Raw genomic sequence first — 25,059 nt, 5'->3', positions numbered from 1 at the left:
GTTTCATTTTAGACACATTGAATTCCTTTGAGGTCAGGAACAGGCCATTTTCTTCCCTCTTGGGGATATGTGTTATGCTGCTTCTTTAGCCAAAGGACTGTTAGGATTCACAAGCAATGTGAAGCCATTTTTGATATACACATCACAACATTTTCCACTGATACACATCCAGATACACAAATATTGCATCACATATGTGCGCGCACACACACACACCACTCATATAGATAGCTACTTATGCTTTTCCTTTGCAGCACTTTACTCAAACTATTATTTAAATAAATTTCTGATAGAAATTTTATATTGCTTCTCTCTCCTACTACACTATACAGTCCATCATGGCTGAACTTGTATGGTTCCTGTCAATTGCTGAACACCCAGTACTCATCACAATGCTTGGCACATGATGGACACTTAATGTGTCATGATTGGGGGGACAAACTAATCGATACTGAGGAGAAATAATGTTGCTCTCTCTGAAAATTCCATCTGATCATTTTAGCTTTGCTAGAAGGCAGTATAAAGGCTAGAAAAAGAGGGGGGGCAGATTGTGGGGAGTCTTGACTAAATTTATGAATACAGATATTTCTCTGTCTATATTTTTAATACTTTCTCTGTCCCTGCTATATTTTTGTTTACACTCAGTGCCCCCAGGGGAAAGAGGGAACTGATGTTAGTAATGAAAGGAAATGCCAAGAACCACAAGATAGGGAAAGGGTAGGGAAAGCCCTAAGTCCCTCCTCTGCCTCAGTCCTACACGTGAGATTAGCAGAGGATTTATGTATTTGGGTTATGTTGGTGGTGGGAGGTGGGACGGAAGGAGTGGGGCCCTTCAATTTTTCTCTCTAGTAGGGCATCATATCCTATAAGGGAGTCTTCCCTAAGAGCCTTCGATCATCACACATCACTAAAATAAAAGAAATGGCCCAGAAGGATGAAAACTACAGACCCCCCCCCCCAGCCCTTTCTGTGCTCCTTGATTTGAGGAATTATAGCCTTTTCTTCTTCCATCCCCCTAAACCCTGTCCAAAGGAGCTTATGTGTTAATTTACAGAGTGAAGCTGATTGATCAGCTTGTAGGACATAATGGACCCTAGTGCTCCCCCTCCCTTCCCAGCTGCCTCTCTGAGGAGGGTTCATGCTGCTGCCCTGAGTGTGCTAGGATTTTTGCAAGGGTACTGGTGAGTGAGGGAGGAGGGGCTCTCCACCAGGACATAAATGCTGGTGAGCCACACTGCGCTAGACAAGAGGACCTGTTTGCAGCACGGGTCTGAGAAACACAGACTCCTCCAGGTCCTTGTAGAACATTAGCTTGTATAAGACACGAATTGAAGGGAACCTGGAGCCCAGCCCAGCTCTCTGCCTCCACCATGATCCCCAGTAAGATTCTGGTCTACCATCACCCACCCAACAGCAGCAGCACAGAGGTTTACAAACCCACCAGGCGCCGCAGAAAGTCCCTGGGAGACTTGTTCCATAATGGCTACCGGGTGAGGTCTGGGCTCGCCAGCCCTGAGAAGGAGGAACAGCAGAACTTCTGGCAGTCTCTGGTGTCCTGCAGCAGGGTTTGCGCCTCTTGGGGTAAGGTCTCTCCCATCCCTGGAATTTATCCCCCCAGACATATCCCGTGTTTCTGGGCAGCCTCCAGGAGCAAGTGCCCTTCTTAGAGGCTGGATTTAGGGTGCTATCCAGTGGCCAAGTGATAGCCTTCTCCATTCCTCTTTGCTCGGCATACCCCTGAACTCAGATGTTTCCAGCCAGGCAGAAATCCTGGCTTTCCTTTTTAGATGAATGTGGGTGGTCTCTAGGGCTCCCAAATGTTTTTGAACTATTAAAGGATATATTTCAGAAATGTTGGAAAAGCTTGGCAAATGATGGCAATAACCTCCTTCTTACTTATTAAGTGGCAACAATTTTCAGTGAGTCAACATTTTTAGAAGAGGCTTTTGGAGCTATGAACAGTATTTTTTTTTTTTTTAAGGGACAATGGTGCCATTTCTGCTTGCTTTCTCATGTCCTCATATCGGACCATGGGGATGCTGTCTTGCCTGTCTTGTGTGGTGCTTCATTCTTCTTACCCAGCAGAGATCAAAGAGGCATCCTCTGGGAAGATTCTTCTGTCTCAACAGTTTTCGGAGAGGGATTTGGTTTTCTTTGGTCATCCATAATGTATAGGAGTTTGAAATTAATGGCTTGAATTTACATTTCCAGACCTAAAGATCCCTGACTTAGAAAGAGATACCTTTCATCTCCAGAGAAGTTAGTGGTACCAGGAGCTTCTTTAAAATGAAGTATTGTCCCTTTGGAGCCCAGCTGAGATTCTGATGCAGATAGGCACATCTCAGACTCCTTCTCTATTATCTAATTATGTACAGTGAAATTCCAATTAGGAAGCAAGTGATAGTTGAATCCTGGTCAATCCTGCCCAGCAGAACTGGCCTAAAAGGCTCCCTAGGACTGAAACATCTGCATGGACTTCACCTGGAGTCTAAATAAATATTCATGCCCCCTGGCTGGGACTGTGGGTGTCCTGGCTGGATTGTTACCTCCCCTCTACCTTCACTTCAGGAAAGAGCTGTTCCATGCTCTCAGACATCCAGCGTCGGTGAAGACCGCCATGAAAGCAGGTAGCGAGATGAGCAGGAAATGATAGGATCGTAAGCTAAGAGAAATAGACCATTTCCTGACAAAGAGTTGAGTAACTGAGTAATACTACAGGTTTTGGTATCCAGTCTTCTTACTTTCCTTTGGAAGGGTTTCTCATAAATCCAGTCATTCATTCATTCTCAGCAGTGAGCGCTTACTGTGTGCCAGTCATCGCTGCTCTAGAAGATGACAGACGCGGTGGTGAGCAGGTGCATGAGGTGCCTACTGCAGTCCCACTGACATTCTGTGGAGGAAAATGGGCACATAAACAAGCAAATAAGATCATGGTAGATAGTGATCGATACTCTAAAGAAGGGCAGGGTAATGGGGTGGTGGGCTTCAGATTGCCATTGTCCAGTTGAGCCTGCCTTGCCATGATTTAGGGGGAAGAACATTCTAGAAAGGAATGGAAGGGAAGGCCCTTCAAGGAGTAGAGGCACCGTGTGGGAGATGGGAGGAAGGGGAGAGTGGAAGTGGAATGAGTAGAGACCAGATCATATAAAGCCTTCCAGAGCAAAGTAAAGGATCTGCAACTTATTTGTAGTGAGAAGGCTCTTGGCCAGGGGTGATATGATCTGACTGATGTCTGGAGAATGGTCAGAGGTAGGGTGGTGAAGCAGGAAGATGTGCTTGGGGCTGTCCACCTAGCTAGAGGTAACAGTAGCTGGGACCAGGGTTCTGGCAGTGGGGAGGGAAAAGATGAGTTAGTTCATATATACTTAAGAGACCAAATCAACAAGATGTGCTTGTTTACTCAAAAAAATGTGTTTCTTTACTTTCTGGTTCCCCTTTTCAAATGGAAGTCTCTTGAGGTAGGAACCTGGTGCCTTCGGGGTTTAGAACAGTGAGAGACTGGTACAGAGAGGCTCTCACTGCTCATGTCTGGCATGAATGAATGAATAAGTGAATGAATGAATGACAATCCCAGTTTGACTATCAACTGATGTTTAGTATCTGTCAGCCAGGAAGCAGGACTGGGATAAGGTACAGAACAGAATAGCCCGAACAATTGCCAAGGGAAAAGGTTTGAAAAGGTCAGGCAGGTAAGCAGCCCCGTTTATAAAACACTAGCTCTGCCTGCAGGAACAAAAGCCCATGGACGCTTGGGAGCGAGAAAGATGCCCCCTGCCCCCTCCCCAACTGGAAAGGAGAGGTTCCACTCACTCTGTTGGGGTTGACAAGCAACTGGGCCTGGAGCTGAGAGTGGGCGGTAGGACCTGGTGGCGGCAGCTGGGTGACGACCCTGGAGAAGCCTCCCTGTGATCTCATCTGCCCTGGTGGTACCCTGAGGACTCCTGACCTCAGTGTGAGCTCTCTGGCTGTAAGACCAGACTAGGACCTTGTCAGACACCAGAAAAATAACTGCTCTTCAGGATTTATGTGGGGGCAGAGGGATTGGAAAGGAGAGGGGTTTATTTGGAACTTTCAGCTTTTTGGATTTAAAGATTAAGGTGTTAAAGAGAATGGAAAGTAGCAAATTTGGAATAGACTGGCAGGCTTTCCAGCACAAGCTGGGAGGCATGGTTTGGGTATTTCCTGGGTCTTCTACTCGGATGGGACCTTGCTTACAGGATTCTCCCGAGTGCTTTCTGCCCTGGGTTCATGGGAACCCTGAATGGTGAACGATTCATTATTTGCCTCCGTGTCCTTCAATCTCTGCTGGAATACCAGTGCGGCTTCCATCTGAGGAAGAGAGGAAGAGGTCTTAAACCCTTCACTGGTGTCACTGACCAGTGTGGAGATGCCAAGACACCTGTTCTCAGGACCATCCTAAACTGGTTGTTTGGGTCCTGAGTGCCAGGTCTGATTCTTTGAAGGGACAGCAGTGGCTGGGGGTCCTCCCTGTCTGGAGCCACTGGCTTCAGGGTCCTGATTCTTGGACAGGGACAGAGACCTGATTGTTTGACAAGTCCTCAGAGCCAGAGGACTTGAGCTTGGTCCTGACTTGCCATCAACTTTACAGCAACAACTACAAATTACGAATAAAAAAATTTACATGTACCTATTACAGAAAATTTTTTTAAAAAACTCAAGAAAATTAATTTAAAAATCCTGCATCTGTAACATAACTACTGTCATTGTTTTATGCTCTTTTCTTAGTTTTTGTTTTTCATGTATTTGAAGTTTTTATAGTTTTATCATAGAGAACATGCACTTTATTTTTTTAATTTTTAAAAGATTTTTATTTATTTATTTGGCAGAGAGAGAGATAGCGAGAGAGGGAACACAAGCTGGGGAAGTGGGAGAGGGAGAAGCAGGCTTCTCACTGAGCAGGGAGCCTGGTGTGGGACTCGATCCCAGGACCCCGGCATCAGGACCTGAGCCAAAGGCGGATGCTTTGCGACTGAGCCACCTAGGCATCCTGAGAACATGCCCTTTATATATGACTACTTTTTTTTTTTAATGTTTACTGTTAATTTTTGTTTTAATTGTGGTAAACAATATAGAACATAAAAATTTCCATCTTAACTATTTTTAAGTGTACAGTTGAGTGTGGTGTTAAGTGTACTGGCGTTGTTGTGAGATGCATCTCCAAAACGTGACATCTTGCAAATTTGAGACTCTTTGCCCATTAAATAAACTCCTCTTCCCTTCACTCCTCAGCCTCTGGTAACCACCCTGCTGCTTTCCATACCCTGCTCCTTTAACTTAACACTATGTCACAAGCATTTCTCCGGTTACATGATTCTCAAACTTGTATAATATCTCATGAAGAAGATGGACGATAGTGAAGAAAATCTACGTTTAGGTATTAAGCCACTGTCTATTTTTCTTATTTAATCAGCAGTTTTACAAAGAACGTCTTTGTTTCCTGTGGCATTTCCCTATACTTTTTAATATTTCCTTAGGCTATATTTCCAGAAATGGAATTAGTTTGATTCATAATGCAGAATAACTTTCTGAAAATGCTGAATGAATTGACAGTTGCACCATCAAATTATAAGGTTATTTCATTGTAGAGTCATCTCTAGGAGATGAAACTCAGATATCCTACTAGTTAAGTAGAATAAACACAATGTTACTGTATTTTTGGTTAACTTGGATTTCTCTTATTTCAGTCGAGTCTAAAAATTTTGAATGTTTGCTTACTAGTTATCCTTACTATTTCATGATGTGCCTCTTTATGATTTTTCACCTATTTATGAACTAGGGGTAGGGTATTTTCCATACATGTTTTTGGTATTACAAAGAGTTCATTCTTATTATATCATATTATTTTTAGTGTATGTTATTATCTTATCTTCAGTGCTTTTTTTGACATACAGAATTTTGGTATTTTTATGGTGGCTGATCTGCTATTTACAGGTATTTTAAGATTGCTTTTGCATCTGAGTTTTCTATTCTTCCTCTCTGCAGAGAGCTAATAAATACATAATTACATTTTCTTTAGCTTTTCTATGGCTTATTTATATTTCATTTCAATTCATCCCAAATTAATTTCAACAATGGCATGAGATGGCTCTTTCTTTTGACCACCACTATTCACCAGTCCTTCCATCGTGAATGCTTAATGCTCACGTTCTTTCCATTTGTGATGACTCCCTTTTCATACATTCAATTCTTCTCTATATAATACAGTCTGTTTTGCCTGCCTTTTTGTGATTTTCTCATTCTGTTGCTTTGTGGTCTCTAAATGGCCTCTGTGATTTCTGCATTTTGGGGTTTGGTGAAGTTTCTTTGTGGCCTAATTCGTGGTCAGTGTTTGTGACTTTTCAGTGGTTTTTTATTTATTTATTTATTTATTTATTTATTTTTAAAAGATTTTATTTATTTGACAGAGAGAAATCACAAGTAGACGGAGAGGCAGGCAGAGAGAGAGAGGGAAGCAGGCTCCCCGCTGAGCAGAGAGCCCGATGCGGGACTCGATCCCAGGACCCTGAGATCATGACCTGAGCCGAAGGCAGCGGCTTAACCCACTGAGCCACCCAGGCGCCCCTTCAGTGGTTTTTATTAAAGAAGGTGTGTTCCTAGTTTAATGAGTAATAGATGTGTCTGCCTACCCATCCTGGTAAATACATATGAGTATATCCCAAGGAATTAAATTTACACAAATATTCTTTATTTGTGCTTATTTTTGGGTCGTTTCTGGAAAAAGAACATTAACATCTCCCACTGTGCTGTGGCATTGCCAATGTTTCTTGTTTGTTTGATGTATTCTTCTGATTTTGTGTTTTGTATCTCAAAGGTATGTTTTTAGGTGTGGAAAGTTTTTTCATTGTTACACATTCTTGGCTGATATTCCTTTTATCAAGATGAGGAATTACTCTCTGTTTCTTTCATAATTTTTCATAGTAGCTGTCACTTTATTTAATACTATTATCACTTTTATTTGCCTCTTCTTTTGGTTAGCAGTTGTCTGGGACATATTTTTCAGGTTTTCATTTCTAACTTTTCTTTATATTTTGTTTTTAATATGTTTCTTCCAAGCAGCATGCATCTGGAATGTGTTATTGATGGTTTTCTACTATCTGAGAGTCTTTGTCTTCTAATAGATGAATTTAACTCATTTGATTTTGTTGTGATGACTAATATAATTGGGCTGTTTTTGCTGTTACAATAATATTTTCTAATTAATATGCTTTTCTTTGGTTTCTTTTTTTATAATTCTTTTCCTTTAGTTGGATTGATCAATTTTTTTAGTTCTTTTTCCCCTCTAAGATTTTGAATTTGTGATTCCAAGTATATTCTTAAGTTTTTGATGCACAAACTTAAATTTTTCAGTTAATGTGTATAATTAATAGTATCTTCACCTTGGGGTGCCTGCCTGGCTCAGTTGGAAGAGCACATGACTTCTGATCTCAGTGTTGTGAGTTTGAGCCCCATGTTGGGTGTAGAAATTACTTAAAATAAATAAACTTAAAAAATACAGTATCTTCCCCACAAGTAGGATGACAACTTTAGCTCACCTTTCTCACTTCCACTGTTGTCCCCCCTCCAAATCTACATCTTCCATGTAATATCATCCAGAGATTTTAACTTCGGGATCATTGTTATCATTTATTATGTTTTATAATATTCAGTCAACACATAAACTAATCAGTTCTTTTGATTCTTTTCCCCCATTGGTTTTTGTATCTCATTACTTTTGTTTATTTGACAGACAGAGATCACAAGTAGGCAGAGAGGCAGGCAGAGAGAGAGGAGGAAGCAGACTTCCTGCTGAGCAGAGAGCCCGATGCAGGGCTCCATCCCAGGACTCTGGGATCATGACCTGAGCCGAAGGCAGAGGCTTTAACCCACTGAGCCACCCAGGAGCCCCGTGTATCTCACTACTTTTGGATTATTATTATTTTTTTTTCTACCTGGCTAAGTATGTCTTTCTTGGTTCAAAATGATTTCTCCTGAGAATTATGAAGATAATCTTCCTTTTTTCCTTTCATCCAGTGCAGCCAGGGGAATTATGACAATAATTTATTCTGTCAGTGTTTTGAGGGCCTTGTATCTTTATTTACATTGAAATGTCACCATGATATGTCTACATTTGGGTCGTTGAAAATTCATTCTGCTGCACAGTTAACAGACCTTTTCAACCTGAGGATGCAGGTCATTCTTTTGGCCTAGGAAACGTGATTCTAATGTTATTTTGCATTTTTCCTGCTTCCAATTGCCTTTATTTTCTCCTAGAAATTCATTTAATAATATGTAATAAATATTGTATGTACATTATATATAACTATGTGTGTGTATGTACACACACACACACACACACACACACACAGTTACTCTATATGCTATGCAAATGTGAAATTATGTTTCTCAGCTCTGCCAAATTAATTTCCAACTGAATATCCACTTTTCATCTGCCAACATTTTTTGCTTTTCTCTTATGTGCTATAGTCTCTCTTCCCTTCTTTTCGTCCTTGGGGGATTCTAGTATTTAATGAGGTTTTGAGAGGGGTCAGAGGTAAAGCATTCCGTTCAACCTGCTATGTTTAACCAGCACTATTATTGGTTTAACTAGAACCAGATTACTGTTTTAATCACTGATGAATTATATATATTTTAATCTACTGATGAATTATATATATTGGTATTTTATGTATATTGGTATTTTATGTGGAATTGTGGCAAAATTAACAAGTGAGATTGTTTTATTTTTGTGCTTTGAAAAGTCAGGTTTTTTTTGCACCAGGTTGGTGTCTATTTTATAAAACAACTTTAGTAGTTTTCTTTTTTGTATTATGGGTTAGTTTAGAATTTCAATGAAATGTAAATGTTTTAAAGAACTTAATAATAAATTACATGGTTGCAAAGTCTTTGAAAGGAAGATATTAGTAAATTTCCTATTTATATATCAACTATTACTCTATGGCTATTTCCCTTTTTGGTCATATCAGCTTTCAAGGTTTACATTTCTTGGAAAGTCATCCCCTATTACTGAGGCTTGCAGTTTTATTAGTATAGAACTGGGCATGAATTTTTTTTCTATTTGCGTCTTTATTGGATCAGCCAGTACTTTATTTTATTTTGTTTGATTGTTGTCATTTGTTTCCTTAAATTTTTTTTTATCCCTTTTAATCTTTATTGGTTTTCTTATTATTCAGTTATAAACACTAAAATAGAAATCGTCTACCTGGGCGCCTGGGTGGCTCAGTGGGTTAAGCCGCTGCCTTCCGCTCAGGTCATGATCTCAGGGTCCTGGGATCCAGTCCCGCATCGGGCTCTCTGCTCGGCAGGGAGCCTGCTTCCTCCTCTCTCTCTCTCTGCCTGCCTCTCCATCTACTTGTGATCTCTCTCTGTCAAATAAATAAATAAAATCTTAAAAAAAAAAAAAAAGAAATCGTCTACCTCCACATTGTTAAGATGACTTTTCCCCTAAGCTCTTGAGCTAAATGCATTTTTTTAAAGATTTATTTATTTTGAGAGAGAAAAAGCACATGCTGTGCAGGGTGGGATGGGGAAGGGCTGAGGAAGAGGGAAAGAGAATCTCAGGCTGACTCCCTGCTAAGCAGGGAGCCTGATGCTTTGGCTGGATCTCAAACCCTGAGATCATGACCTGAGCGGAAATCAAGAATCGGGTGCTCAGTTGACGGAGTCCCCCAGGCACCCCACGCTGAATGCATTTTTTATTTGCAGTCTCTTATTATACAATAGATTTCTTCTAACTTACAGTTAACAAGTATGCTCTTTAAAATTAATTTAAGTAGAGACACAGCATGCTTGGTGGGTATCTTAATGGTTTTAGATGATTCAAGTGATTACTCAGGTAGGGAAATTTGCTAAGTATTTGAGAAAAAAAAATAAAGCTTCATTCCATTCGCATTCTGTTGACCAAAATAAACAAATACATCCAGGTAGATTCACAAGGTTAAAAGAATACATAGTCCTAAACCACAGGTTCCCACATGTGGCTGCAGTTTAGAATCATCTGGGGAATTTAAAATTTCTGACACCTAGGTTGTACCCCAATTAAATCCGAATGTGTGGGAGGGGGAGACAGGTGTCAGTATTGTTTTAATATCCCTGGGAGAGTGCATTGGCAGCACAGTCTGAGAACCACTGCCCTGCAGCCTTGTTTTCTCAAAGTGTGGTATCTGACCAAGAGCATCTGCACCATGTTAGGGCTGGTTAACTGTGCAGAGTGTCAGGCCCCATCTCAGACCCTCGGAATCAGAACATGAATGTTAACAAATCCTAGGTGATCTGTGTGCATGTGGAATTTGAAGAGTGGGTTTCTATTTTTTTTTTTAATTTAAAAAAGATTTTATTCATTTATTTGACAGAGAGCACAAGCAGGGGGAGCCGTGGAGGGAGAGGGAGAAGCAGGCTCCTTGCTGAGCAGGGAGCCCCCTGTGGAGCTCGATCTCAGAACTGGGGTCATGACCTTAACAAAAGGCAGATGCTTAACACACTGAGCCACCCAGGTGCCCCTGAATAGTGGTTCTCTAATGTCAGTGTAGCAATCTATTCCCCTTGGACTATTTATTTGAATAAAACTTTATTGGAATATAGCCATACCCACTCATTTACAACAGCCACACCCATTCATTTACACACATTTACAGCAGAGTGAGAACTTGTGAGGGATCCTAAAATATTTGCTATCTGCCCACTTACAGAAGGTTTGCAATGCTTCTCAACCTTGATTCGTTCCTCAGACTCATCTCAGAGCTTAGAATTCCCTCTGCCTGGCTGAACCAGGCCAACAAAGTCAGAATAGATGCAGTTACTAGTAATTCTTAAAACTTTCCAGGTGTTTGAAATATGCAGCCAAGGTTCAGAACCACTGCTTTAAATGTATAAAGAACGGTTGATGCATTTAAAAAATCTGTTTCTATGTTAGAGGCGGCCACTGTTGAATTTTAACAAAAAGAAACAGTGATGGGAGACTGATGAATCAGGTCATGTAACAAACTTTAGAATCTAAAAAGAAAAAAAAGAAAACCCCGCCTTAAGCAAAATTTTAGACTTAGAAAAATCCTTTAAACAACAATAGAAGAAGAATGATGAACTGTGGAAGATAATAGAAAGCATAATGTCCACAGCACAATAAAGCCCAGACATACATACATACATACATATATATAAAATATACACATATATATAAAATTTTTATTTATTTATTGTAGAAAGAACGATAGAGCATGAGTGGGGGGAGGGTCAGAAGGAGAGAGAATCCTCAGGCAAAATCTCTGTTGAGTATGGTGCCCGGGGCTGGGCTCCATCATGACCTGAGCCGAAAGCAAGAGCAGGCCACCTAACTGACTGAACCACTCAGGTACCCCAACAAAGCCCAGATATATTAATAAGATGAAGACACAGGTCATCTGGCAAAGGCCCTTATAAGGCACCTTAAAGAACAAGATAAAATGACTAATAATATATGAAAAATAATTGACTTCATTTGTTGACATGGAAAAGGAACCTGGAGTAGTGATGCACTTCTATCTGGGGCCTTTCCATTGGTGAGGCTCCCTTTCCCTCCAACCTCCTCCCTCCTTGCCGTCTTTCCTGTATCACAGTACTTAACCTGGTGGGCATGTGGGCAGATGACCATTTACACACTGGTAGAAATGCAAATTGCTAGCAGCCTTTGGCAAGCGAATCTCAGTGTTGAACGTGTTTACTTGAGCACTGATGTCTGCGGTTGGAACTGACTGGCAGAGGTCTGTGCCAGGGCCATGTTTCCAAGCTTGGGCTTTGTGCAGGAAGCCAGTTTTGAGTTGAGACCTGGCTCTGTTGCCTACAAACTGTGTGCTGGACACACTGTCTTGTCTGTTTATCTTTAGCTATTTTTCTTCTGTTGTACTTGTAAACTATATAGTTAAAGGTTTTGGCATGCAAGAAGTAATTAAGAATAGTAGACAATCTATAAGTGTAGATTTCATCATTGTCAACATCATTTTACCTCTAATTTAAAATAACAATAACATTATATATGGTGTGTGAGTGAGTGAATATGTGTGTGTGTGTGTGTGTGTGTGTGTGTCTTTCTGGACTTCTGTTTGTCTTGCTGATTTTTCTGTTGGGTTGTATACAACCCTATGCTTTTTAATTCTGTGGCTTTGCATGATGAAATTACCATTTACTGAGTACCTCCTATGTGCTGCCTGTATTATCAAAATACTTATTCTTCTCATATATAATCTCCAGGGTACCTTTTTAAAGTTGAAGTATAGTTAACATATATTAGTTTCAGGTATACAACATAGTGATTTGACAATTAAATACATCATGAAATGCTCACCATGGTAACTGTAGTTACCATCTGCCATCATACAAAGTTATTACACTGTACTTCTCATCCCCGCGACTTATTTATTTTATAACTAAAAGTTTGTATCTCTTAATCTCCTTCACTGGTTTCTCCAGTCCCCCTACTAGCCTCCCCTCTGGCAATTATCAGTTTGTTCTCTGTATTTATGAGTGTGTTTTTGTTTGTTTGCTTTGTGTTTTACGTTCCGTGTGTAAGTGAAATTGTATAGTATTTATCTTTCTATCTGACTTATTTCACTTAGCATAATACTCTACATCCACTCATCTTGTCACAAATGGCAAGATTTCATTCTTTTTGACAGCTGAGTAATATTCTGTTGTATATATACGTGGGTATGGGTGTGTGATATATATATATATATATATGATATATATATATATATGATATCTATATATATATATAATTTTATTTATCCATTCATCTATCGATGGCTACTTCAGTTGCTTCCATATCTTGACTCCTTGACTCCTGTAAATAATCCTGCAGTAAACCTAGGATGTATGTATCTTTTCAAATTAGTGTCTTCATTTCCTTTGGGTAGATACCCAGAAATGGGATTACTGGATCATACGATATTTCTGTTTTTGAGGAAACTCCACATTGTTTTCCACAGTACTGATACCATTTTATATTTCCATCAACAGTGCATGAGGGTTCCCTTTTTTCCACATCCTCACTAATGCTTGTTATTTCTTGTATTTTTTTTTTTTTTTTTTTTTTGGTAATCATTCTGACAGTTGTGAGGTGATATCTCATCATGGTTTTGATTTTTACTTCCCAGATGATCACTGATATTGAGCATCTTTTCATGTGTGTGCTGGCCCACTATACGTCTTCTTTGGAAAAAGATATCTAATTAGGTCCTCTGCTCATATTTAAGTCAGATTATTTGTTTTCTTGGGTGTTGGGTCAAATGAGTTCTTTATATGTTTTGAATATTAAGCTCTTTCAGACATCATCTGCAAATATCTTCCTTTCAGGAGGTTGGTTTTTTTTGTTCTGTTGATGGTTTCCTTTGCTGTGTAAAAGCTTTTTAGTTTGAGATAGCCCCATTGTTTATTTTTGCTTTTGTTTCCCCTGTCTGTGGAGACATATCCAGAAAAATATTGCTAAGACTGGTGTCTGAGAGATTATTGCCTGGGTTTTCTTCTAGGAGTTTAATGGTTTCAAGTTTCACATGTTGGTCTTTAATCAATTTTGAGTTTATTTTTGTGTATGGTATAAAAAAGTGGTCCAGTTTTATTCCTTTGTATATAGTTGTCCAGTTTTCCCAGCACCATTTATTGAAGAGACTGTCTTTTCCCTGTTGTATATTCTTCCTTTGTTGTAGATGAATTGACCATACATGCATGGAGTTATTTCTGGGCTCTCTCTTCTGTTCCATTGATCTCTGTGTCTGTTTTTCTGCTGGTATCATACTATGGTGATTACTGTAACTTTGGGTGTATCTTGAAGTCTGAGTTTGTGATACCTTCCACTTTGCTCTTCTTTCTCAAGATTATTTTGGCTATTTGGTGTCTCCTGTGGTTCCATACAAATTTTAGAATTATTTGTTCTAGTTCTGTGAAAAACACTATTGGTGTTTTGATAGGAATTGCAGTGAATCTGTAAATTGCTTTGGGTAGGATGGGCATTTTAACCATATTAATTTTACCAGTCCATGGGCATGGAATATCTTTCCATTTATTTGTGTTGTCTTCAGTTCCTTTCATTAATATCTTATAGTTTTCAGAGTAGAATTCTTTCACCTCCTTGGTTAAATATATTCCTAGATACTTTATTCTTTTTTTTTTTTTTTAGATTTTATTTATTTATTTGACAGAGATCACAAGTAGGCAGAGAGGCAGGCAGAGAGAGGAGGAAGCAGGCTCCCTGCAAAGCAGAGAACCCCATGTGGGGCTTGATCCTAGGACCCTGGGATCATGATCTGAGCCAAAGGCAAAGGCTTTAACCCACAGAGCCATCCAGGTGCCCTATTTTATTCTTTTTGATACAATTGTAATTAGGATTGTTTTCTTAATTTCTCTTTCTGCTATCTCATTAATAGTATATAGAAGCACAACAGATGTCTGTATATTGATTTTGTGTCCTGCAACTTTACTGAATTCATTTATCAGTTCTAATAGATTTTTAATGAAGTCTTTAAGGTTTTCTATGTATGGTAGTATGTCATCTATAAATAATGATGGTTTTACTTACCCCTAACCAATTTTGATGCCTTTTATTTTCTTTTCTTGCCTGATTCTTATGGCTACGACTTCTAGTAGTATGTTAAATAAAAGTGGTGAGAGTAGACATCCTTGTCATCTTCCTTATCTTATGGGAAAAGCTTTCAGCTTTTCACTATTGGGTGTCATGTTAGTTGTGGGTTTGTCATATATAGCCTTTATTATAATGAGGTGTATTGCTCTCTATACCTACTTTGTGGAAAGCTTTTATCATGAATGGATATTGAGTTTTTTCAAATGCTCTTTCTGCATCTATTGAGATGATCATACCATTTTTATTTTTTATTTTATTTATTTTTTAAAAATTTTATTTATTTGTTTGACAGACAGAGATCCCAAGTAGGCAGAGAGGCAGGCAAAGAGAGAGGAGGAAGCAGGCTCCCTGCTGAGCAGAGAGCCCGAAGCAGGGCTCAATCCCAGGACCCTGGGATTCTGACCTGAGGCAAAGGCAGAGGCCTTAACCCACTGAGCCACCCAGGTGCCCTGATCATACCATTTTTATCTCTCATTTTGTTCATGTGATGTATCATGTTGATTGACTTGTGGATATTGAACCATCCTTGGAATAAATCCCACTTGATCCTGGTAAATGATCCTTTTTGTATTTTTAAATACAGTTTGCTAATATTTTGTTGAAGACTTCTACATCTAGGTACCTAAGGGATATTGGCATATACTTTTTTTTTTAGTAGTAGCTTTGTTTGGTTTTTGTATCAGGGTAATGCTGACCTCATAGAATAAATCTGGAACCATTCCTTTCTATTTTTTTTTAAAGAATAATTAGAGAAAGATAGTTATTAATTCTTTCACTGTTTATGGAATTTAACTTTGAAGCCACCTGATCCTGGACTTTTGTTTATTGGGAGTTTTTTTTAATTACAGATTGAATTTTGTTACTAGAAATCAGTCTTTTCTGATTTTCTTTTTTTTTTTAAATTACTTTTCAGTGTACTAGAATTCATTGTTTATGCACCACACCCAGTGCTCCATACAATACGTGCCCTCCACAATAGTAACCACCAGGGGTGCCCAACTTCCCACCCCCCGCCCCTTCGAAACCCTCAGAGTGTTTTTCAGGGTCCATAGTCTCTCATGGTTTTCTATTTCTTTCCTGTTTAGTCTTAGAAGACTATGTTTCTTGGGATTTATCCATTTTTCTTAGGTTATCCACTTTTTTGGTGTACAATTTTTCATAGTAATGTCTTATAATTCTTTGTATTTCCGTGGTATTGGTTGTCCCTTCTCCTCTTCCTTTTTTTTGTTAAAGTTTATTTTTTAGTAATCTCTACACCCAACGGAGGTTTCAAACTCACAACCCCAAGGTCAAGCGTCATATGCTCTTCTGACTGAGCCAGCTGAGCACCCCTCTTCATTTTTCATTTTATTTATTTACATTCTCTCTCCGCCTCTCTTTCTCTTTTTCAATGAGTCTGACTACAGTTTATCAATTTTGAGTATCTTCAAAGAATGAGCTCTTACGCTTCATTGATCTTTTCTGTTTTTCTATTGAGTCTCAATTTCATTTATTTTTACTCTGATCTTTATTATTTTCTTCCTTCTGCTAATTTTGTTTTATTTTTGTTGTTGTTCTTCTTCTTTTTCTAGTTCCTCCAGGCATAAGGTTTGATTGTTTATTTGAGATTTTTCTTGTTTCTTGAGATAGGCCTGTATGACTATATACTTCCTTCTTAGAACTGCTTTTGCTGCATCACAAAGATTTTGAACCTTTGTGTCTTCAGGTTATGGGCCAAGAGATGAAGGTACTAAGAGTGGGTGGAGAGCTTCAGCTCTGGTAGAGTTGCAACAGAAGCCTCAGCCAATGCCATGTAGAGTTCTACAGCCACATGGTTCTTTAGGGTTGTCCCAAATGGAAACAGGGCAGCGAGTCTTTTTCCCCACATCTCCTGGTTATTGGGGGCCATCCCTGGCAAGTGTATACTCTTAGATGAGACCTCTTCATGAGTCAGGAAAGAATAAATATCTCTCTGGGGCACCTGGGTGACTTAGTCAGTGAAGCATCTGCCTTCAGCTCAGGCCATGATCCCAGGGTCATGGTATCAAGTCCTGCATCAGGCTCCTTTGTCAATGGGGAGTCTGCTTCTCCCTCTGCCTGCTGCTTCCCTTGCTTGTGCTCTTTCTCTGGCAAATAAATAAAATCTTAAAAAAAAATAAAAAAGAATAAAGATCTCCAAAGAAGGGACCTGGGCTGTGCCTCATAGTATCCACTACAGCTCATGTGTGTTATTCATTTAATATAGTCTCAGATACGATATAGAAGTGTTTTATTAGGATTCTTATAGTTCATCATTAGTACCCCACAATATGTGAAGTACCTGTGCCCAGGTAATTCCAGCTTTCTAAACTAATACAGAGTACAGAAAATGAGAGAACCATCCATTTTAATTAGTTGTTGATATAATAGAGAAGTTTACAATTTCTTAATATTTAAAGGAACTCACTTGAATTCATCTGGATCTTCGTGGGGGCATAAATCATGGTTTTTGGCACACACATATTTTCTTCTTTACATCTTGGTCCTAGTCATTTTCTATTTTCCTGGAGTATCATTGTCTTTCAGAGGTTTTAAGTTTTAGGGAATAAATGGTAAGAATACAGTATTATAAAGCAAAGAAGATGAATGATTTGTCAATTAGCCATGCCCTTTCCACCTCTCCCTTTTCTTGGTCTCCTTTATGGAATTTGAGTTGCTGTCTGTGCTTCTATAGGACATCTCTGGGTACAGCAGAAAGACCATTGTTTATGACTTTTCCCTGGTTAGGGGGCTTCGGATGTCCTAAGGGTGTCAGCCCTCCCCTGTGAGCCCTCAGTACTCATGGCTCTTTTCTTCAGGGAAAGACCGCCCTCCTTGGGCGGTCTCCGTGTTCTGAATGCAGAGTATGTACCTTTAACTCTCTGCTCATTCTTTTTCTTTTCTTTTCTTTTTTAAAAGATTTTATTTATTTATTTGACAGAGATCACAAGTAGGCAGAGAGGCAGGCAGAGAGAGAGGGGAAGCAGGCTCCCCACTGAGCAGAGAGCCTGATGTGGGGCTCGATCCTAGGACCCTGAGACCATGACCCGAGCCGAAGACAGAGGCTTTAACTCACTGAGCCACCCAGGCACCCGTCTGCTCATTCTTTTTCAAAAGGCTATTTATTTATTCAGCTCAGGTGGATATTTACCAAGCACTCACCTTACTCCAGGCTCTAATTCAAAGCCACGAGCAAAGCAGACACCAGTTCCTCCCCTCAGCCCACTGATGTTATGGATAAGGAGTCAGAAAGTAAATCACTTAGGTAAAGAAGACGCTAGTGCTTCCTCATGCTGTGGAGAAAAGTGAAGTGGGCACAAAGAGTAAGAATTTGGAGGGGGGCCGGCAGAGATGGATAACAGAAGAAAGCATCCAGGTTGGAAGGAGGCTAACGCCGGGAGACGGAAGAGGCTGTCAGATCCGCAAGGAAATGGGGTGGTGTTGCTTTATAGGCCCTTGGAGGACTTGGACTTTTGACTCTGTGTGAAATGGGGACCTTGGAGGATTTTGAGCAGAGGGGAGTCATGATCTATTATATTGTTTACCAGGTTCATTCTGGCTGCTGTGCTGAGAATCGGCCAGCGGGGTCCAGGGCAGAAAGCAGGGAGCTGAAAGGTCCATGCTTCAGATGACTATCTCTGTAGGCATTTTGGCTTGTTTTTCTCTCCTGTACATTGGTAATCTTCTAGTGTCTCCCTGCTTTTCTATAGGCAAAATGCTCAGATCTAGATCTACAGTTCACCTCTGGCAAGACTAGAGGACCTTCGGCTGCTGCATTCACTGTTTCCTACCCTTACTTCCATACAGCTCCCTAACAAGGGAAGCTTTTATTCTATTATACATTTATGAGTCACTTTAAAATGTGGGAGGCTGCAGACAAATAATAGAGGACGCAGCAGCATCACCTACAGTAAAAAGAAAGAAATCCAGTTCAAAGTTTGTTTTCTATTTTTGTTTCCATAAATGAAGAAAAATATATGCAAATATATATGTATACATAAATATATATTTACATATATACTATATATGTAATATATGTACCATATATACTACAAATGTAATATGTTATATACTGTATATGAGATATATATGTGCGTATATATGCATACACAGGATTTTTAGGCTGAAGCCATTAGCGGCTAATATGACACTAAAACATCCTTCTGTGTCCTTACTGGTTTCAGTGCTGCTAGTCTTCTACCTCAAATTTCTCAATGTGTCACTTTATCTCCCAGCAGTGTGTGCCGATGATGCTGGACTGAGACCAGCCATCCGGTTGGGCTGGATGCTTAGGATCAACAGTAGAGTTTTTTACAAGTATACCTCCCAGCCTCTGCCACTCAATTCTGATTTAATAAGGCTTGAGAACTTTGAAAATATTTTGCACAAGCAATATATTTTCTGGGAGGTCCTGGGCTTTTGAAGACATTTTTTGTTTTTATTTTTATTGTTGAACGAGTGCTTGACAGGCATAAAAGTCTTGGGCCAAATTCTCCTTGTCTTAAGAGTCTGAGTGTTGCCCATTGTCATTTATATCTACTATCACATCATGTTGTCTTTGTGGCGCTCATGGTGACCCTCTCCCCACCCTGACACTTTGTTTTTTAATTTATGTTAATACTTAAAATTTGAAGAAAAGACTCTGGATGTGAGTTTCTAAGAGCTGGTCATTCATTTTGGCTCTTACTCTCCAGTCCTTTTTCCCTTTCTAGAAAGTTCTTTTCAATTATGTCCCGCCCATTACTTAGGATCTACAGGTTGTTTGTACTTCCTTTTGGAACATGTTTTATTCATAAGTTGGATTTCTGTGATCTCCCCTCCATTTCCATTTTCTTAGATTTCATCCTTTTTTCTCCCTTTTCCTTATGTTCTCTGTGTTCTGGGATTATTTCTCAGGTTTGTTCTCTGCAGCGTTCGGCTGCGTTAAGTGAACCTTTCATCAGTTCTGTTAGGACTGTGTTTCGGCTCCTGGGCCTTCAGTTCATCAACATCCCCTCTCATCTCTGCACTTTCTGGTTTAATAAAAGTAATATAAATATCATTTGGCATAGAAGGCCAGCGTCTTCTGAGAAAATCTTCTGTTCATGAAGGTAAATCCTTTTTAGATGAGAAATTTCCCTTTTGAGCTATTATCCCTTTCTTCCTCTTGTGCAATAGGATTTTTTCCCCCCTCCTGGGCTTTGCGTTAGTCCTTCCTTGTCCCCTAATGCTTGAACAGGGCGAAATCTAACCGGGCCCAAAGTGGAGCCATAGAGTGGAAAACTTCCCATCTGTCTGCTTTCCTTGATTCCTTGCAGTGACTCCCCCAGCCTCTTCCCACTGCTTCCTGCCTCACATATGGGGGCAGAAAAAAGTCTCACTCATCAGCCAAGAGCTGCCTGTCAACAATTTAGCCCACCTTGGGCTTAGTACTGCACTTGGCATGTGGGGGCACTCGACAAAATGCTTTCGGAAAATCTGTACAAATCTGTACCCTTAGCAAAGGGTGTGATATTGAAACTCTCTCAAAGCTGTGATAATCAGCATTTTTTCAGTAATTCTCTTACATGATGGCCAAGCATGAAAACCCCATGAGTGACTCAGAATGTTTTTGACTCATGAATTTGATTTCAACGAAATATATTTTACTCCAGGCTATTAAAACACAACAATAATTTATATTTTCTCTAATCCTGGATGGTATCTTCCTTCCTGGTACCTGTCCCTCTTCTGCTGTCTAGAAATGCTGGCTCTTGGTTTCCATTCAGCAGAGGTTGCCAATTTAGAAAGGACAGGCATTTATCTTGATGCTTAGTAAAAGCGGAAATATATATGTTTTGGATCCTGAAGTTATGAGGTATGAGATCTTACCAATTTGACTTTTTTTTTTTTTTTTGATTGGGGGAGAAATTGAGAAAATGGATCTAGAAAATGGATCACTCTGTAGCCTTTACTCTTCATTTTATCAGGTGAAGATAAAGTTTAAAAAAAAAGAAATCAAAGACATCAGGTTATCCGATTTGTTTGTAATCTGCTCTTAGCATAAAGGTTACCTGGCCCCATACCCAGTGTTTTTCAGAGACAAAATCCTCTCAAAAGAGTAGGCAACTTAGGAACAGTGCTTTAAATCTGAGATGAGCAAAGGAGAAGCCTCGTTTAACGGGGCTTTCCCCACCGGACCTTTCTCTACGGGGGCTCAAAACGGGCCTCCTTTAATGAGAAAGTTTACCAGCAGGGATTAAACCAGTCAAGAATCCGAATGAAGGACTATGACCAAGGTACGGGATGGTTTAATCGTCTGTAAGAACTTCAGATCCCTTCGACCCTGGCAGCTGTAGATCAAACGGCTGAGTGTGATCATTAAAACCACGCAGTGAGAATAATGTGTCTCTATTTCATTTCTCTTTCCAGGTTTGAGATTTTTAAGAGCTCTCAGACTGATACAGTTTTCAGAAATTTTGCAGTTTCTGAATATCCTTAAAACAAGGTAAGATGTCCTTATTCACATTTTTTCCCCCCTCGTTCTGGCCCCGCACATCAGTTTGTACATATCGGCTGTTTTTGTTTTCATCACCGCAAGCTGAGAGTTCTGTTCGTCTCAGAAAGAGTGATCTCGCACAGAGGTCTGGAGAAGGCACAGAGTAGGGCTCGGATTGCTCTCTTCTGCAGGGCTGGGGACTGTCTGGTGAACAGAGAAACAGCTGTGCATGTGGGGAAGGAGACAGTTTTGGGGGGCTGTGCGGGTTGCTTGGAAATAGGCCACAGCATCCTGGAGAGACGGTGCCCAGTGGATGAGAGATCGAGCAACTCACTGATTGGGAAGTCCTTGCTTGCGGGTTCTAAATCGCCCCTTTATTACATCACTAAATAAGAAATTGAACCTGAACGTAAAAGCAATGGAAGCAGTGCTCTTTGAGAGGCAATCACAAGCCTCATACGGCAAACAGAAAATCATTTCATTTCAAAGTACATTTTAGATGTTCACTTTATAGCCACGGTAGTCCCTGGGGCTCACTCTGTGAATTGCCTTTTGGGGAATACCTAAAAACCTCCCGCCGAATGTACCATGACTACTTCTGTTAACTGTGTTATGATCTGGAAAACACTACTGGACCAGGAGGAAAAATTCCCCAGAGACCCCTTTCCAGATGACCTGCGGGTTTGCAGAGCTGGCCCGAAACCAGGCTGCCTTGATGAATAAACTAATAAAAGAGGTTAGACGTCCTCTAATGGAGAATAAGTATAGGCCATAAATTTCTCTTGTAGGAAATTACACTTTAAGAAGCTCACTGCTAATGTTCCATTTCCTCTGAGGTTGACGTGTTTGATAAATGATTAAAAACAGGACACTTCTGGATTTTGTGATTTATAATTAATACACCTGCATTTCGGGGGCCTTGGAGTCAGCCTTGTTTTCCCAGTCCCCGAGGCTGGGACTCAGCTTCCCGAACCTGTCACAGCTGACACATGCGGCAGGTCTTTGGCCTCCATCTTTGGGGTTTGCATGTTTTGTTTGTTTATTTTTGTTTTGCTTTTTTTTTTTTGTCTTCTCACCAACTCTTCATGCGCATGTGGGGTAAATCCACTTCCTGTTATCCAAGGTAAAAAGCAAACGAGCATCAACCACAATAAGAGTCCTCTCTAAGCGGGTCCCCATCACCCTGCACTTACATTACCCTGGTGTGAGTGTTTATTGATGTTCCATTTAATAGTATGTAGTATGCCTAAGATAGAGTGAATATTGTTACTTTTTGTATTTCTTCTGAGTGACAGTAACCTTTTTTGGTTCCTTCTAATTTTTTATGGGTCTTGAGGGCAATGGACTCTACTCCTGAAATTAGAAGTATGGATAAGCTAGTGACCCTGATGCTTACCTGCGAAACTATATTTTTTTATATTTTGCCCTGCTAAACTGTATTTTTTAGGGTAGAACCAGTGTGTACCCAGGGCCATGCGCAGGAAATGTATTTAAGAGACACTTGTTTTTTCTGGTGGGGAAGGCTATGTGGAGTTAACCACATTCACGAACATGCTGTAACGCCCCTTGTTCCCTGGTTTGTGTGTACACCATAAATTCGGGGGCTTTTAATTCTCTGACACCAGTGTTTTAAGAATGTGCCGTGACTCCAAGGAATAACGTGGAAAGAAAACTGTATTCTTGTTTTTCTTGCATTCTGTATGGATCGTTTTTGGACTTGGGAAGACTATAAGCCAGGTGAATAAAATATCTTTCCTTGGACTTTTGTGAAGAGACCCATCAATTTCCCATTCCTTGGAGAAGCTTCCTCTCCTTTAGGTGCAGGAAATAGCACCAACATGCCGACCGATAACCCCACAGTTAGGCTGTTTCATTCTCCCAGAGCACAGGGGAGAGAGCCGAAGCAGCCAGCTAGGGCAAGTTGGGGGAGGGCAGTCTTAGGGAGGAGTCCCAGAGTGACAGGCTGCTGGGGGTCTGCTCTCTGGAGGTCCAAACAGCATTTCCCTAGCACCCTGCTTTCCCACTCAGTTCAACTCTTTCTATGGTAGAGGCGGTTTTGAGCATAACCCCACAACTTGGGTTGTGTCGGTTCCTGGTGCATGTGTGGGTGATTGAGTTAATTCAACAAGCCTGAATTGAGTGTCCATTCGTACCAGCAGCCAAGCAGGGGACCAGGGTAGCATCCTGCTCTCAGAGAGTACAAGAGGAGGGAGAGCCAGCAAGACCTGTGGTGGGCTGGTGCTGGGACACAAGTATAGGGGGGGGGGGGTTGGCGGTGAGGTACAGAGGAGAGGAATGACATCAGGCTTGACATGAGTGTGGGCTGGTCAAGGCTCTTCTTAAGGAAAAGGGGTTGTCTTAGGTGAGCTTCTGAGTGTTATCCAAGTAGGGCTGGGCTTGAGCAGGTGAGGGCCAGAAACCTCCAATCACTGAAGTGACAAAAGCACACAGGTGAGAGAAATGGTTCCTTGGGGGCTCTTTGAGTAATCCTGCCTGTGCTCTTGGATACTGGGGGCTTTGTGCCAGGAAAACAAAGATGACGTTAGGAAGGCAAGCTAGGGCCAGATCCCAGGCACAGAAGGAAACTTGACTGAATTGGAAGGACTTAAAATAAAACTTAAAAAAGTTCTTAATTGTAAGAAACGTGACTTAATTGTAGAGCCTGTACATCAACTCTGTGAGCCCCTTCTCTCTTTGGATGCCTGGCTAATCTCAGCTTCTTCCCTCTGTGGATCCCTGAGCCCAGATCCTGAAGGCTCTGATGCTGAGAAGAGGAAGCCTTGGTTTTTACAGGGCTTTGGACGCAGAGCTTATTTCCTGGTGACTCCTCTGTACTCTGCTGTGTTCACGGTGACCTTCCAGGAGCGTGGGTGCAGCCCTGGAATCGCCTTTAGGGGGATTTTGTCTGGCTTTCTCAGGTGGCCCCCACTGATCTGTGGCATTAGGAAGGGACAGAGACGTTGCAAATGTGATTTGAAATAATGGCTTGAAATTGCAGTTTCATTTTCTGTCCTTTGGCTGCTTTGCTTGGCAAAGAGCTGGAAGAAACAGAGCAAAGAAGTATATGGGGGAGAGAGAGAGAACTAAGTGGGCAGCAAAGGAAACCAGAGTGAACAGGATGACAGAGAAAACACAGATGAAAGAAACAAGTCACAGTGATGGGACAGCATCAGGGCCATTCTTTAAACTGCCAGCTAATGGGGGGAGGGGTAGTGGCTACCTTCTCCATGTCTGGAAAATGGCCTGTTGAAGGGAACAGAGTCCCCTCCAGGTCTTTGTCCAAGTTTTTGGCAGTGCATCAGTGACCCTGCTCCCTGGCGAGCAGACTCACCGAGGAGAGGGTGTGTAGTTATTCTGCACCAGAGCAAAATAAGGAGCTCAGTTTTAAAGGCTGTCATTCCGCGTCTTACTTGATGTGTATATGTTGATGATGAAAACGGGACAGCCAACAATTTATTTCAAATGACAGTGGCCTTACTAATTATTAAAGTAGACTGTGCTCGGGCCTCGTGGGTGGCTCATTCGGTTAAGTGGTTAAGCGTCCAACTCTTGATTTCAGCTCAGATCATGATCTCAGGGTTGTGGGATTGAGCCCTGTGGGAATGACCCCAGGCTCTACACTGGGTGGGGAGCCTGCTTGGGATCCGCCCCTCCCTGCCCGCTGTCCCTCCCCACCCTGTGCTCTCTGATAAGATCTAGAAAAGCATAAAGTGTAACTTCCCCACCCCCCACCTGTGATTGAGACAAACATTACGAGCATTCTCCCATGTCACTTTTATTTCCCTCAGACTATTCTATGGTGCATGTGCACTGTTGTTTACTTAGCCCACACATTTGGGGAGGGCATTTGGAGAACTAAAATCATGGTACTACAAATATGACCTTGGAAACGTCTCCAAGGTTAAGTTCTTTAAAAAGTGTGTTCATTATGGAGATGGGTTCATTATGGTGGGGTTGTCCAGGTGAAGGCCACACCGTG

The 25,059-nt window shown here is 40.9% G+C and overlaps 1 protein-coding gene across 12 annotated transcripts in view; it reads left to right on the top strand.

Annotated features, from left to right (window-relative positions):
• KCNMA1 (potassium calcium-activated channel subfamily M alpha 1) overlaps window positions 1–25,059 on the top strand; it is a 722,449-nt gene that overhangs the window by 463,960 nt on the left and 233,430 nt on the right. For all 12 annotated transcript variants that reach the window (XM_082719524.1, XM_082719523.1, XM_082719521.1 and 9 more), the window contains exon 6: window positions 21,014–21,089. In XM_082719524.1, coding sequence (XP_082575650.1) covers window positions 21,014–21,089 — 76 coding nt within the window. The remainder of the gene's footprint in view (window positions 1–21,013; window positions 21,090–25,059) is intronic.

The sequence above is a fragment of the Mustela nivalis genome (genome assembly GCF_964662115.1).
Source record: "Mustela nivalis genome assembly, chromosome: 2".
Lineage (NCBI taxonomy): Eukaryota > Metazoa > Chordata > Mammalia > Carnivora > Mustelidae > Mustela > Mustela nivalis.
This window is presented reverse-complemented; position numbering and strand designations above follow the sequence as displayed.